This window comes from Phyllobates terribilis, unplaced genomic scaffold (genome assembly GCF_046119375.1).
Source record: "Phyllobates terribilis strain yellow unplaced genomic scaffold, ASM4611937v1 Scaffold_2__4_contigs__length_985480577, whole genome shotgun sequence".
NCBI classification, from domain to species: Eukaryota; Metazoa; Chordata; class Amphibia; order Anura; family Dendrobatidae; genus Phyllobates; species Phyllobates terribilis.
In genome coordinates, this window is record NW_027362762.1 from 973,971,229 (window position 1) to 973,988,027 (window position 16,799).

At 50.0% G+C, this 16,799-nt stretch overlaps 1 protein-coding gene across 1 annotated transcript in view; it reads left to right on the forward strand.

The window, feature by feature from the left end:
* Positions 1 to 16,799, forward strand: part of SPAG17 (sperm associated antigen 17) — a 531,742-nt gene that overhangs the window by 339,752 nt on the left and 175,191 nt on the right. The window contains exons 14-18 of the mRNA XM_073668734.1: positions 4,024 to 4,245; positions 5,144 to 5,181; positions 7,311 to 7,427; positions 7,698 to 7,852; positions 13,864 to 14,063. Of these exons, the coding sequence (XP_073524835.1) occupies positions 4,024 to 4,245; positions 5,144 to 5,181; positions 7,311 to 7,427; positions 7,698 to 7,852; positions 13,864 to 14,063 (732 nt within the window). The remainder of the gene's footprint in view (positions 1 to 4,023; positions 4,246 to 5,143; positions 5,182 to 7,310; positions 7,428 to 7,697; positions 7,853 to 13,863; positions 14,064 to 16,799) is intronic.

Here is a 16,799-nt window from a genome sequence, read left to right on the forward strand (position 1 = left end):
CCGGCTGGAATCGACTGGTGATGGGGTCCGATGGCGGGGACCCTCCGGAACCGGCAGGAGACTCCTTTTTGAGGTAAACTCATTCTTTTCTTCAGGCACGCAGTACCCGGTTGTTGTGGGCACGTAGTCCTGCCGACTACGCCAAAGTTGACGCGCCCCCTGGGCCATATTCTTTAGGGGGAATATCCGGAGCCGGATCAGATGGGAGTTGTAGTCTTCCGAGTGGCTGTGACCCGGTCCGTGCCCAGGGTGTCAAACTCAGTTGTATGTGGCAGTCCTACAGATGTTATTAAGTTCTTAATGTCGACTACGCCACCCGTTGTATTGCGGTCACTATGGCCGCCGCTGCAGCAGGGTCCGCTGAGGCTGATGGTGTAGGTGCAGCTTTTGATGGTATAACCCCCAACGGGTGGGGTATAGCCTCAGGGGGTCAGGTGCAGAGGATGGGGGTTGTGGTGGTGCAGCATAGGTGTTAAATGAAGACAGAGTCGGGTTATGCAGTTTAGGGTATTTACTCACTGCTGATGTTCCGGTCACTCCAGCTTCAAGTGACCTCCCGAGCCGTGCTGCATCCACCAGGTCCTGGATCCAGCCAACCCCCAAGCGAGTCCGGAGCGTGACCCTGAGCTCTCCTTCTGTCCTTTCTCTGGCCGTCCCCACTAGTGATCCACCCAGGTCCAGCTCCCTCGGGCCTTCTGTTGGGAGACCCTTGGCCTTGGGTTCCCTGACCCTCCACGTGGTATGCCTTCGGGGTGGATGTGGTGGGTGGCCGTGGCAGACGCTGCCCACGGCCTCCGGTCTCTGGCTGGGGTGTGTTTTTGCCCCCCACCAGCTTGGGTTCCGGTACCCTGATGCCGACTCTTCACCCGTGGATTGGATTTGGGGTCTCAGAGTCCTCTCTTCTGCTTCCCCCTCTGGGTCTCTCTTGCTTTCTCCTCTCTCTCTCTCTGGGGCTGCTCTGCTCCTCTGCTTCTTACTCTGACAGACTGACCTGCCTGCAAAGACTGACAGACTGACCTGCCTGCAAAGACTGACCCTGATCTTTGATGGTGCCCACCTTATATACACCCTCTATGTGTGAGCTCAGGTGACCAGCACCCAATGAGCTCCTATCTTTACCCAGGCTGCTCCCCCTATCTGCCCCTACACTACTTGGGATGTACCACCCCCCTCCCACTCCAGCCAGGAACAGACTCGGTCGTACCTGCACATTTCTAAGTGGGAGTACCGTCGGCCTGTTCCCCGGAAATGGGATGTGTGTAGTGCATGCAGCCTACCGAGCTCAGTTCCACACTCCATCCTTACCCGGGAGTGGAATATCACACCTCTGGGTTGAGGTGCAATACCCCTGTAGCAGCCGAATCCTCAGGGTGCTACATTATTACATATTATTGACAAATCAAAGAGTGACAAAACCCAGAAATTGTGATAATTCTGAGCTCTGATGAGACAAAAACAGGTGACCATCAGCCAGGATCTGCCCAGAAGCCGATATCCAGCTGCCGGGGAAAGGGCATAAGTGTGGAGAAAAAAGGGAAGAAGTGCGGAGAATAAGGGGCAGAAGTGCGGAGAATAAGGGGCAGAAGTGCGGAGAATAAGGGGCAGGAGTGCGGAGAATATGGGGAAGAAGTGCGGAGAATATGGGGAAGAAGTGCGGAGAATATGGGGAAGAAGTGCAGAGAATATGGGGAAGAAGTGCAGAGAATATGGGGAAGAAGTGCTTAGAATAAGGGGCAGAAGTGCGGAGAATAAGGAGCAGGAGTGTGGAGAATAAGGGGCAGGAGTGTGGAGAATAAGGGGCAGAATTGCGGGGAATAAGGGGCAGGAGAATAAGGGGCAGGAAGGTGGAGAATAAGGGGCAGGAAGGTGGAGAATAAGGGGCAGGAGTGTGGAGAATAAGGGGCAGGAGTGTGGAGAATAAGGGGCAGGAGTTTGGAGAATAAGGGGCAGGAGTGTAGAGTATAAGGGGCAGGAGTGTAGAGTATAAGGGGCAGGAGTGTAGAGAATAAGGAGCAGGAGTGTAGAGAATAAGGGGCAGGAGTGTAGAGTATAAGGGGCAGGAGTGTAGAGAATAAGGAGCAGGAGTGTAGAGAATAAGGGGCAGGAGTGTAGAGAATAAGGAGCAGGAGTGTGGACAATAAGGGGCAGGAGTATGGAGAATAAGGGGCTGAAGTGTGGAGAATAAGGGGCAGGAGTGTGGAGAATAAGGGGCACAAGTGTGGAGAATAAGGGGCAGGAGTGTGGAGAATAAGGGGCAGGAGTGTGGAGAATAAGGGGCAGAAGTGTGGAGAATAAGGGGCAGAAGTGTGGAGAATAAGGGGCAGGAGTGTGGAGAATAAGGGGCAGAATTACGGAGAATAAGGGGCAGAAGTGCGGAGAATAAGGGGCAGAAGCGCGGCGAATAAGGGGCAGAAGCGCGGAGAATAAAGGGAAGAATCACGGAGAATAAGGGGCAGGAGCGAGGAGAATAAGAGGCAGGAGTGCAGAGAATAAGGGGCATGAGTGCAGAGGAATAAGGGGCAGGAGTGCAGAGAATAAGGGGCATGAGTACGGGGAATAAGGGGCAGGAGTGTGGGGAATAAGGGGCAGGAGTGCAGAGAATAAGGGGCATGAGTACGGGGAATAAGGGGCAGGAGTGTGGGGAATAAGGGGCAGCGCTGGGAATATTGAGGCGAGAAAGAAGCTTCATGGATGTGTTAGAAAATGTAACAATGTACTGTCACGCAAGGTGTGGGAAAGACTTAGTGCAACACAAAGGGATAAGCGAAAGGGAGCCCAGACTCTAGAGAAAGAGGGAAGAGGAGACCTCCTAGGCTGATCTAGTATCACCCTGTCTCCACTAACATCCCTATATTGGCTTTTCACCAATCGCCGTACGCGAACCTTGCCCTGTCTTTCCCTGGTGTTAGGTCCTGGCTAGGGAAGGGAGGGGGACGAGCGCTAGTCGATCCCGACTGACCACTAAAGACAACAAGGGGGAACAAACAAGGGAAGATAGCTTAGCTTTTAGTCGACTTCAGAGAGATGAACTCCCGTCCTCATAGATCCAGAGGGGAACAAGTAAAGCACTTGCTCTGAGCCTTCACAAAGGGTACTCTAAGTATCGCGGGAACCTTCCCTCCAGCAGACAGCAGGTATTTGGCCCACAGATTTCGTATCTCCAGGCAGTATAGTCTGTAGTCACAATCCACGATCCTCCATATGACAGATAAAATGATGGAAGCACAGGTATCCAGTAGCAATAGTTCTTAAGAAAGTTCAAATCCAGACGACAGATCCCACAACTGTAGCATATTTATCCAGCCCAGTCAGTAACTGATCTGCAAACTCCATAGACCATCCATCCATCGTTCTAGGATCTCAGACTAGATTCTCTCCCCTCGTTGTCATTTCACCAACTCCTGACTAAACATGTGGCTTATTGTCCTCCCTGGGATCAGCCCCCTAGGTGGACAGAAGTGTTCACACCCCCCTTAGACATGTGCTTTTTAGCTCCAAGAATGAAAAATCTTTCAGAAGCCCATCACTGGTGACTGCATGTGAGTCCCCCTGGGGTGACGACTTCGCCGGACCTATTTTCCCCATCCACACAATGTGACTAGTGGCTGTTAGAACAATGGTTTAAGGCTCCTGAGATACTGATGAGATTACTGGAATGCTGGACACTTTACAAGTAGAATTAGTGTACATAAACTGAGGAGCAAGCAGAACATTAATAAAACATAGCAAGCAAATCTGTAATAAACACAATAATAATATCAACGGAAACGGAGCTCCGTGCTGGAAAAAGTCTGCATCCCTTAGAGCCGCGGACTCCGCTCCACGTACATTGGTTTAATAGTCTTAGAGCAAGGCCAGCGCCTCACAGTCAGTAAGCATAGAAACAGCGACTACAAGGGCGAAAAACACTAAAACCACAAAATGTGAAAACCAAAATCTGTGTCAGTCTCAGAACTTTTAACAAATGGGTAGATATTGTGTGGAAGGTCGTCTCGGGTCTCGCTGCTTCTTCTCCCTCTACAGATTTCTGGTCTTGGGATGAGATGACCCGGGCATTTAAGCTCCTCACATTTGAGAGTTTGGCCCTCAGCGGTTTCGATGAGTTCGGAGAACTGGAGGGTGCAGGGAGGATGCTGGAAGGAGACGGGCGCATCCCCTGGGACAATCCTGCCGCCTTCGCACGACAAATGATGCAGATCTGCAGCGTCAGGAGGATGTACAAGCAGAAAGCGGTGGATTCCTCCAGTACGTCCCTCCATCTGCGCCACCTCCCTGCATCCCTCTGTCCATGTCGGCCTCCTGCGTCCCCCCATCCTCGCCGGCTCCCTGCGTTCCTCCATCTGCGCCACCTCCCTGCGTCTCTTCGTCCACGCCGGCTCCCTGCGTCCCTCCTTCTGCACCACCTCCCTGTGTCCCTCCGTCTGCGCCACCTCCCTGTGTCCCCCCGTCCATGCCGGGTCCCTGCATCCCTCCATCCACGCCAGCTCCCTGCGTTCCTCCGTCTGCGCCACCTCCCTGTGTCCCTCCGTCTGCGCCACCTCCCTGTGTCCCTCCGTCTGCGCCACCTCCCTGTGTCCCCCCGTCCATGCCGGGTCCCTGCATCCCTCCGTCCACGCCAGCTCCCTGCGTTCCTCCGTCTGCGCCACCTCCCTGTGTCCCTCCGTCTGCGCCACCTCCCTGTGTCCCTCCGTCTGCGCCACCTCCCTGTGTCCCCCCGTCCATGCCGGGTCCCTGCATTCCCCCGTCTGCACCACCTCCTTGCTTCCCTCTGTCTGCGCCACCTCCTTGCTTCCCTCTGTCTGCGCCACCTCCCTGTGTCCCTCTGTCCATGTCAGCTCCCTGCGTCCCCCCGTGTATGCCGACTCCCTGTGTCCCTCTTTCCATGTCAGCTCCCTGCGTCCCTCTGTCCATGTCAGCTCCCTGCGTCCCCCCGTGTATGCCGACTCCCTGCGTCCCCCCGTGTATGCCGACTCCTTACGTCCCTCTCTCCATGTCAGCTCCCTGCGTCCCTCCGTGTGCGCCACCTCCTGCGTCCCTCCTTCCACGCCGGCTCCCTGCGCCCCTCTATGCTCACAGGCTCCGTCACGCCTGTGATATAAGTATATCAATATATGTGATCGCAGTTCTTATTTCTTCCCTTCAGGAGGCGCTGAAGAGCAACATCTGGAAGAAGAGAGAGAGGTGAGGCGGGTAGACTCCGCTCATGTGTCCGGTACTACTGTATATACAGGTGACACCAGAAGTTTCCATCCACTGTATATATATATATAAAGACACATCTGATGTTTTTCTCAATATCTGACATGAAATCAGAATAAACCTTTCCCGTTTTAGGACAATTAGGATTTTACCATCATTTTTACAATTTGCCAAATGCCGGAATAATGAGAGAGAGAGAAGGTTTTAAGGCATTTTATTACTTACTGCAAAGTCAGAAGTTTCCATCCATTTCATTAGTATTTGGTGCCATTGCCCTTACACTGAATGACTTGGGTCAGACGTTCGGGATCTCCTTCCACAGCTTCTCACTATAGTTGGTGGGGATTTGGGCCGATTCCTCCTGACTGGTGTAACTGATCCAGGTGTGTAGGTCACTTTGCTCGCAGCCTTTTCAGCTTTGCCCATAAATTTTCAGTAGGATTGAGATCAGGGATTTGTGATGGCAACGCCAAAACATTGACTTTGTTATCCTTCAGCCACTTTGTTACCATTTTGGCAGTATGCTTCGGGTCATTGTCCATTTGGAAGACCCATTTCCGCCCAAGCTTTAACTTCCTGGCTGATGTCTTGAGACGTTGCTTCAGTATTGCCACATAATCTTCTTTTCTCATGATACCATCTATTTTGTGAAGTGCACCAGTCCCTCCTGCAGCAAAACAACCCCACCTACGTGACGCTGCCACCCCCGTGTTTCACAGTTGGGATGGTGTTCTTAGACTTCCAAGCTTTTCCCTTTTTCCTCCAATTGTAACGATGGTCATTATGCCCAAAACGTTCAATTTTAGTTTCATCAGACCACAGGACATGTCTCCAAAAATTAAGGTCTTTGTTCCTGTGGGCATTTGCAAACATTAATCTGGCTTTTTTATGTTTCTTTTGGAGCATTGGCTTCTTCCTGGCAGAGCGGCCTTTCAGCCTATGTTGATACAGTACTCATTTCACTGTGGATATTGACACAATCTTTCCAGCTTCCGCCATCATCTTCACAAGGTCTTTTGCTTTTGTCCTTGCGTTGATATGTACATATCGGACCAAAGCACGTTCATCTCTTGGACACAGAACCCGTCTCCTTCCTGAGCGGTATGATGGCTGGACATTCCCATCTTGTTTGTACTTGCGTATTATTGTTTGTACAGATGAACGAGGCGCCTTCAGGTATCTTGAAATTGTACCCAAGGATGAGCCAGACTTGTGCAAGTCCACAATTCTCTTCCTGATATCTTGGCTGATTTCTTTAGACTTTCCCATCAATCTACACATAGAAGCAGTGTGTTTCAGGTGTGCATTAAAATACCTCCACAGGTGTGTCTCTAATTAACTCAGATGTTGCCAAAAAACCTATCAGAAGCTTCCAAACACATGACATCATCATATGGGCCGTCCAGAATTGTTTAAAGGCATAGTAATCTTACTGTATGGAAACTTCTGACTTTGCAGTAAGTAATAAAAATGCCTTAAAACATTCTCTCTCTCTCATTATTCCGGCATTTGGCAAATACTAAACATTATGGTAAAATCCTAATTGTCCTAAAACGGGAAAGGTTTATTCTGATTTCATGTCAGATATTGAGAAAACCATGGAGATGTGTCTTTATATATAGTGGATGGAAACTTCTGGTTTCAACTGTATCATGCAGGACTGTGGGAGAGCTGGGTGATATATCCATTATTGTCTGGACCCCTCTCGCTTTTCTCTACTCCTGGGTGGCATCTTGTGCAGATATATACCGTACAGCCCTGTTCACGGATCTCGCCACAGCTGGGCTCAGTCTGGATTCTGGGAAAGCTGGGTGACAGCGGAGGATTGACTGTTACAATGGCGACATTATAAGAGGGCGACGAGAGCTCGACATTGTAACAGGGAGACGAGAGCGCGACTGTGTAATGCCTCAGTTTTCCTTTGGGGGAGCTGTAGGGGAATTGAGCACAGATTACAGAGAGTCACGAGAGTCCCAGCAGCAGGACATGTCATCACTTCATTTATGGGGGCCGGTAAGCAGCGGAGAGCCCCTTTATGGTGTAGACACTGATCTGCCTGATTTATAACAGAAGTCAGTGACCACACACCCCGATAATCATGTCTCCTGCAGGACGTCGGGGGGAAGGAAACCCCCAGGGCCCACCTCCGAGACATTCAGAAGACGCAGAGAAGATCCCTGAGCGACTGGTGTTATTCTGAGCACTATGAGCCGGCTGTGCTCATACAGGTAGAGTACCAGACCGGCACCAGAACCCGGGTACATTGTACAGCATGAAGACGCCAACATCAGGGCGTGTCCTCCTCCCAATCTGCTCCTGTCACCATGCTGGCACCAAGGAGCGGACAGATGAGCGGTGCATATGGCGATGTATGGAGGCTGTGCTGCTGTCTGTACATGCAGGGACCTGTGAGCTGCTCAGGACATTAACCGTTGCACCCCGAGACCAGGCTGGACCCCTCCTGCGTTCGCTGCTAAGTGCTGGTGTCTCTGCTGCAGGTCATACATGAAGCTCTGCAGTCGTACAGGTGCATGGACTCCTATCACCACACCCAGGACAATTCACTGCTGCTCGTCCTTCACAATCCCATGGACACTTTCCGACAAAGCCAGGAGTCCTGGGACATGGCCCTGCACTCCAACGTCAGCTTCAGGTCAGCACTGAGCCCCCAAACTACCCCGCATACATCTGCCCCAAGCTGCAGCTCATGTCTACAGCAAGAGAGGTGGTGGATGGTGGAGATCGCCAGAGAGGAGGTCGCCGAACAGGAGGTTGTGATCATGTCATGTCCATTTCTCCATCATTTATGAACACAACCTGATCACAATCTCCTGATTCTCCAGTCCTGAGTGTGAGTCTCCTGCAGAAATCCCGGCACCTCCGGCCTCAGCTGCTGTCACTGAGGTCATTAATGGTCGTCTGAGCAAGGTTCTGCCGCTGAACGTACAAATCATCAGGATCCGCTGCTGGCAGCTCCTGTGTAATCACCGACCAATGACGTCCCCGATGTGCTCGATGGAGACAAGTCCGGAGACGCTGCTGGCAGCTCCTGTGTAATCACCGACCAATGAGGTCCCCAATGTGCTGGATGGAGACAAGTCCGGAGACGCTGCTGGCAGCTCCTGTGTAATCACCGACCAATGATGTCCACAATGTGCTGGATGGAGACCAGTCCGGAGATGCTGCTGGCAGCTCCTGTGTAATCACCGACCAATGGCGCCCCGATGTGCTGGATGGAGACAAGTCCGGAGACGCTGCTGGCAGCTCCTGTGTAATCACCGACCAATGACGTCCCCGATGTGCTGGATGGAGACCAGTCCGGAGATGCTGCTGGCAGCTCCTGTGTAATCACCGACCAATGGCGCCCCGATGTGCTGGATGGAGACAAGTCCGGAGACGCTGCCGGCAGCTCCTGTGTAATCACCGACCAACGATGTCCCCGATGTGCTGGATGGAGACAAGTCCGGAGACGCTGCCGGCAGCTCCTGTGTGATCACCGACCAACGATGTCCCTGATGTGCTCAATGGAGACAAGTCAGGAGACGCTGCAGCTCCTGTGTAATCACCGACCAATGACGTCCACAATGTGCTCGATGGAGACAAGTCCGGAGACGCTGCCGCAGCTCCTGTGTGATCACCAACCAATGACGTCCCCGATGTGCTGGATGGAGACAAGTCCAGAGATGCTGCCGCAGCTCCTGTGTAATAACCGACCAATGACGTCCCCGATGTGCTGGATGGAGACAAGTCCGGAGACGCTGCCTGCAGCTCCTGTGTAATAACCGACCAATGACGTCCGCGATGTGCTGGATGGAGACCAGTCCGGAGACGCTGCCGGCAGCTCCTGTGTAATCACCGACCAGTGACATCCCCGATGTGCTGGATGGAGACAAGTCCGGAGACGCTGCCGGCAGCTCCTGTGTAATCACCGACCAATGACATCCCCGATGTGCTCGATGGAGACAAGTCCGGAGACTCTGCCGGCAGCTCCTGTGTAATCACCGACCAATGACGTCCCCGATGTGCTCGATGGAGACAAGTCCAGAGACGCTGCCGGCAGCTCCTGTGTAATCACCGACCAGTGACGTCCCCGATGTGCTCAAAGGAGACAAGTCCGACGCTGCAGCCACAGGAGCAGGTTCAGGCCATGCAGGTGCTCACAGTAACACGAGGAACATGTGGCCTGGGGATGTCAGGATTTCTGCACGAGGCTCCAAATCCGCAATCCATCACTGCGTTCTTCATACATCCCCCATCACTGTGTTCTTCATACATCCCCCATCACTGTGTTCTTCATACATCCCCCATCACTGCGTTCTTCATACATCCCCCATCACTGCGTTCTTCATACATCCCCCATCACTGCGTTCTTCATACATCCCCCATCACTGCGTTCTTCATACATCCCCCATCACTGTGTTCTTCATACATCCCCCATCACTGTGTTCTTCATACATCCCCCATCACTGCGTTCTTCATACATCCCCCATCACTGCGTTCTTCATACATCCCCCATCACTGCGTTCTTCATACATCCCTCATCACTGCGTTCTTCATACATCCCCCATCACTGCGTTCTTCATACATCCCCCATCACTGCGTTCTTCATACATCCCCCATCACTGCGTTCTTCATACATCCCCCATCACTGCGTTCTTCATACATCCCCCATCACTGCGTTCTTCATACATCCCCCATCACTGCGTTCTTCACACATCCCCCATCACTGCGTTCTTCATACATCCCCCATCACTGCGTTCTTCATACATCCCCCATCACTGCGTTCTTCATACATCCCCCATCACTGCGTTCTTCATACATCCTCAATCATTGCGTTCTTCATACATCCCCCATCACTGCGTTCTTCATACATCTCCCATCACTGCGTCCTTCATACATCCCCCATCACTGCGTTCTTCATACATCCCCCATCACTGCGTTCTTCATACATCCCCCATCACTGCGTTCTTCCTACATCCTCCATCACTGCGTTCTTCCTACATCCTCCATCACTGCGTTCTTCCTACATCCTCCATCACTGCGTTCTTCCTACATCCCCCATCACTGCGTTCTTCATACATCCCCCATCACTGCGTTCTTCATACATCCCCCATCACTGCGTTCTTCATACATCCCCCATCACTGCGTTCTTCATACATCCCCCATCACTGCGTTCTTCATACATCCCCCATCACTGCGTTCTTCATACATCCCCCATCACTGCGTTCTTCATACATCCCCCATCACTGCGTTCTTCATACATCCCCCATCACTGCGTTCTTCATACATCCCCCATCACTGCGTTCTTCATACATCCCTCATCACTGCGTTCTTCATACATCCCCCATCACTGCGTTCTTCATACATCCCCCATCACTACGTTCTTCATGCATCCTCCATCACTGCGTTCTTCATACATCCCCCATCACTGCGTTCTTCATACATCCCCCATCACTGCGTTCTTCATACATCCCCCATCACTGCGTTCTTCATACATCCCCCATCACTGCGTTCTTCATACATCCCCCATCACTGCGTTCTTCATACATCCCCCATCACTACGTTCTTCATGCATCCTCCATCACTGCGTTCTTCATACATCCCCCATCACTGCGTTCTTCATACATCCCCCATCACTGCGTTCTTCATGCATCCCCCATCACTGCGTTCTTCATACATCCCCCATCACTGTGTTCTTCATACATCCCCCATCACTGCGTTCTTCATACATCCCCCATCACTGTGTTCTTCATACATCCCTCATCACTGCGTTCTTCATACATCCCCCATCACTGCGTTCTTCATGCATCCTCCATCACTGCGTTCTTCATACATCCCTCATCACTGCGTTCTTCACACATCCCCCATCACTGCGTTCTTCATACATCCCCCATCACTGCGTTCTTCATACATCCCCCATCACTGCGTTCTTCATGCATCCCCCATCACTGCGTTCTTCATGCATCCCCCATCACTGCGTTCTTCATACATCCCCCATCACTGCGTTCTTCATACATCCCCCATCACTGTGTTCTTCATACATCCTCCATCACTGCGTCCTTCATACATCCCCCATCACTGCGTTCTTCATACATCCCCCATCACTGCGTTCTTCATACATCCCCCATCACTGCGTTCTTCATACATCCCCCATCACTGCGTTCTTCCTACATCCTCCATCACTGCGTTCTTCCTACATCCTCCATCACTGCGTTCTTCCTACATCCCCCATCACTGCGTTCTTCATACATCCCCCATCACTGCGTTCTTCATACATCCCCCATCACTGCGTTCTTCATACATCCCCCATCACTGCGTTCTTCATACATCCCCCATCACTGCGTTCTTCATACATCCCCCATCACTGCGTTCTTCATACATCCCCCATCACTGCGTTCTTCATACATCCCCCATCACTGCGTTCTTCATACATCCCCCATCACTGCGTTCTTCATACATCCCTCATCACTGCGTTCTTCATACATCCCCCATCACTGCGTTCTTCATACATCCCCCATCACTACGTTCTTCATGCATCCTCCATCACTGCGTTCTTCATGCATCCCCCATCACTGCGTTCTTCATACATCCCCCATCACTGTGTTCTTCATACATCCCCCATCACTGCGTTCTTCATACATCCCCCATCACTGTGTTCTTCATACATCCTCCATCACTGCGTTCTTCATACATCCCCCATCACTGCGTTCTTCATACATCCTCCATCACTGCGTTCTTCATACATCCCCCATCACTGCGTTCTTCATACATCCCCCATCACTGCGTTCTTCATACATCCTCCATCACTGTGTTCTTCATACATCCCTCATCACTGCGTTCTTCACACATCCCCCATCACTGCGTTCTTCACACATCCCCCATCACTGCGTTCTTCATACATCCCCCATCACTGCGTTCTTCATACATCCCCCATCACTGCGTTCTTCATACATCCCCCATCACTGCGTTCTTCATACATCCCCCATCACTGCGTTCTTCACACATCCCCCATCACTGCGTTCTTCATACATCCCCCATCACTGCGTTCTTCATACATCCCCCATCACTGCGTTCTTCATACATCCCCCATCACTGCGTTCTTCATACATCCTCCATCACTGCGTTCTTCATACATCCCCCATCACTGCGTTCTTCATACATCTCCCATCACTGCGTCCTTCATACATCCCCCATCACTGCGTCCTTCATACATCCCCCATCACTGCGTTCTTCATACATCCCCCATCACTGCGTTCTTCATACATCCCCCATCACTGCGTTCTTCCTACATCCTCCATCACTGCGTTCTTCCTACATCCTCCATCACTGCGTTCTTCCTACATCCCCCATCACTGCGTTCTTCATACATCCCCCATCACTGCGTTCTTCATACATCCCCCATCACTGCGTTCTTCATACATCCCCCATCACTGCGTTCTTCATACATCCCCCATCACTGCGTTCTTCATACATCCCCCATCACTGCGTTCTTCATACATCCCCCATCACTGCGTTCTTCATACATCCCCCATCACTGCGTTCTTCATACATCCCCCATCACTGCGTTCTTCATACATCCCCCATCACTGCGTTCTTCATACATCCCTCATCACTGCGTTCTTCATACATCCCCCATCACTACGTTCTTCATGCATCCTCCATCACTGCGTTCTTCATACATCCCCCATCACTGCGTTCTTCATACATCCCCCATCACTGCGTTCTTCATGCATCCCCCATCACTGCGTTCTTCATGCATCCCCCATCACTGTGTTCTTCATACATCCCCCATCACTGCGTTCTTCATACATCCCCCATCACTGTGTTCTTCATACATCCCTCATCACTGCGTTCTTCATACATCCCCCATCACTGCGTTCTTCATGCATCCTCCATCACTGCGTTCTTCATACATCCCTCATCACTGCGTTCTTCACACATCCCCCATCACTGCGTTCTTCATACATCCCCCATCACTGCGTTCTTCATACATCCCCCATCACTGCGTTCTTCATGCATCCCCCATCACTGCGTTCTTCATACATCCCCCATCACTGTGTTCTTCATACATCCCCCATCACTGCGTTCTTCATACATCCCCCATCACTGTGTTCTTCATACATCCTCCATCACTGCGTTCTTCATACATCCCCCATCACTGCGTTCTTCATACATCCTCCATCACTGCGTTCTTCATACATCCCCCATCACTGCGTTCTTCATACATCCCCCATCACTGCGTTCTTCATACATCCTCCATCACTGCGTTCTTCATACATCCCTCATCACTGCGTTCTTCACACATCCCCCATCACTGCGTTCTTCACACATCCCCCATCACTGCGTTCTTCATACATCCCCCATCACTGCGTTCTTCATACATCCCCCATCACTGCGTTCTTCATACATCCCCCATCACTGCGTTCTTCATGCATCCTCCATCACTGCGTTCTTCATACATCCCTCATCACTGCGTTCTTCACACATCCCCCATCACTGCGTTCTTCATACATCCCCCATCACTGCGTTCTTCATACCTCTTCTATATCCTTCACCATTGTGATATCTATGGCGGCTTCCTTCGTACATTCTCCTGTGGAATCTCCTGATGCTTCCGGTTCTTCTGTCTTCCGGTCACTTTTCTTTTCTGCCTTCTCCTGACAGAAACTACCTGGAGCTTGTAGTCGATTCCATCTCTTATTGGGTTCAGGAGGAAGAATCAAAATATCAAGACGAGAAAGCAGAACGAGAATTAGAAGGTGTGAGTCGAGCGCGAGCCTCGGAGGACAAAGACTCTGCTGCCAGAGACCTCTGCCCCAGTAAGAAGAAGAGCCAGAAGTCCCTCTCCCCACAGAAGTCAAAGAGTGAGTGCAGCCGGGCCGGGCCGTCCTGGGGTGGTGAATATTAGAGTGTTAGCGGATAGCCGTCCAATGCCATGTGTGTACGAGCGCCTGCGCCTCCCCGGTGTCCTCATCATTGGTCGTTTACTGGAACGTCTGCTGTTAACCTTGAAATGAGTAATGGTGGCCATATTGATGTCATAAGGAAAGACTGTGGGTAATTCTCAGGATACTATCTGTACTTATGATGTCACTGAGGACATCACAACCAGCACCTTGACAATGGATGAAATGTCTGATGACATCATTAACTGGATGGTAAGAGTAATATCATCACAGTGAGTGCACGCAAGTGACATCACCACGACTGTGAGTAATCGAGAGTGACATCACCAATACATGGCCACGCAGGGCAGCATCACTGGTTTCAGGTAGAACAGATAGGGTCACTGATGACATCACAACCGTCTGAATAAAGTCTCTCTGAATTCTCAAGTGCAATAACTATAAATGATGTTACTGATGACATCACAGTGGGGACTATCACTGATGGCATCATAATGGTACATACAATGACATCACTGACATCTCCATGAGAACAACAACTATCAATGGTCTTACTGATGTCATCACTGCCTCATTCAGTGACATCACTGACATCCTAATGAGAACAGTCACAGTATATGATGCTACTGATGACATCACAGTGCTACATTCAGTGACATCACTGACATCTTAATGAGAACAGTCACAGTATTTGATGCTACTGATGACATCACACTGCTACATTCAGTGACATCACTGACATCTTAATGAGAACAGTCACAGTATATGATGCTACTGATGACATCACAGTGCTGCATTCAGTGACATCACAGACATCCTAATGAGAACAGTCACAGTATATGATGCTACTGATGACATCACAGTGCTGCATTCAGTGACATCACTGACATCCTAATGAGTACAGTGACAGTATATGATGCTACTGATGACATCACAGTGCTGCATTCAGTGACATCACAGACATCCTAATGAGAACAGTCACAGTATATGATGCTACTGATGACATCACAGTGCTGCATTCAGTGACATCACTGACATCCTAATGAGAACAGTCACAGTATATGATGCCACTGATGACATCACACTGCTACATTCAGTGACATCACTGACATCCTAATGAGAACAGTCACAGTATATGATGCTACTGATGACATCACACTGCTACATTCAGTGACATCACTGACATCCTAATGAGAACAGTCACAGTATATGATGCCACTGATGACATCACACTGCTACATTCAGTGACATCACTGACATCCTAATGAGAACAGTGACAGTATATGATGCTACTGATGACATCACACTGCTACATTCAGTGACATCACTGACATCCTAATGAGTACAGTGATAGTAAATGATGCTACTGATGACATCACACTGCTACATTCAGTGACATCACTGACATCCTAATGAGAACAGTCACAGTATATGATGCTACTGATGACATCACAGTGCTGCATTCAGTGACATCACTGACATCCTAATGAGAACAGTGACAGTATATGATGCTACTGATGACATCACAGTGCTGCATTCAGTGACATCACTGACATCCTAATGAGAACAGTCACAGTATATGATGCTACTGATGACATCACACTGCTGCATTCAGTGACATCACTGACATCCTAATGAGAACAGTCACAGTATATGATGCTACTGATGACATCACAGTGCTGCATTCAGTGACATCACTGACATCTTAATGAGAACAGTGACAGTATATGATGCTACTGATGACATCACACTGCTGCATTCAGTGACATCACTGACATCCTAATGAGAACAGTCACAGTATATGATGCTACTGATGACATCACAGTGCTGCATTCAGTGACATCACTGACATCCTAATGAGAACAGTCACAGTATATGATGCTACTGATGACATCACACTGCTGCATTCAGTGACATCACAGACATCCTAATGAGAACAGTCACAGTATATGATGCTACTGATGACATCACACTATTGTATTCAGTGACATCACTGACATCTTAATGAGAACAGTCACAGTATATGATGCTACTGATGACATCACACTGCTGCATTCAGTGACATCACAGACATCCTAATGAGAACAGTCACAGTATATGATACTACTGATGACATCACACTGCTGCATTCAGTGACATCACTGACATCCTAATGAGAACAGTCACAGTATATGATGCTACTGATGACATCACACTGCTGCATTCAGTGACATCACAGACATCCTAATGAGAACAGTGACAGTATATGATGCTACTGATGACATCACACTGCTGCATTCAGTGACATCACAGACATCCTAATGAGAACAGTCACAGTATATGATGCTACTGATGACATCACACTATTGTATTCAGTGACATCACTGACATCCTAATGAGAACAGTCACAGTATATGATGCTACTGATGACATCACACTGCTACATTCAGTGACATCACTGACATCCTAATGAGAACAGTGACAGTATATGTTGCTACTGATGACATCACACTGCTACATTCAGTGACATCACTGACATCCTAATGAGAACAGTCACAGTATATGATGCCATTGATGACATCACAGTGCTGCATTCAGTGACATCACTGACATCCTAATGAGTACAGTCACAGTATATGATGCTACTGATGACATCACAGTGCTGCATTCAGTGACATCACTGACATCCTAATGAGAACAGTCACAGTATATGAT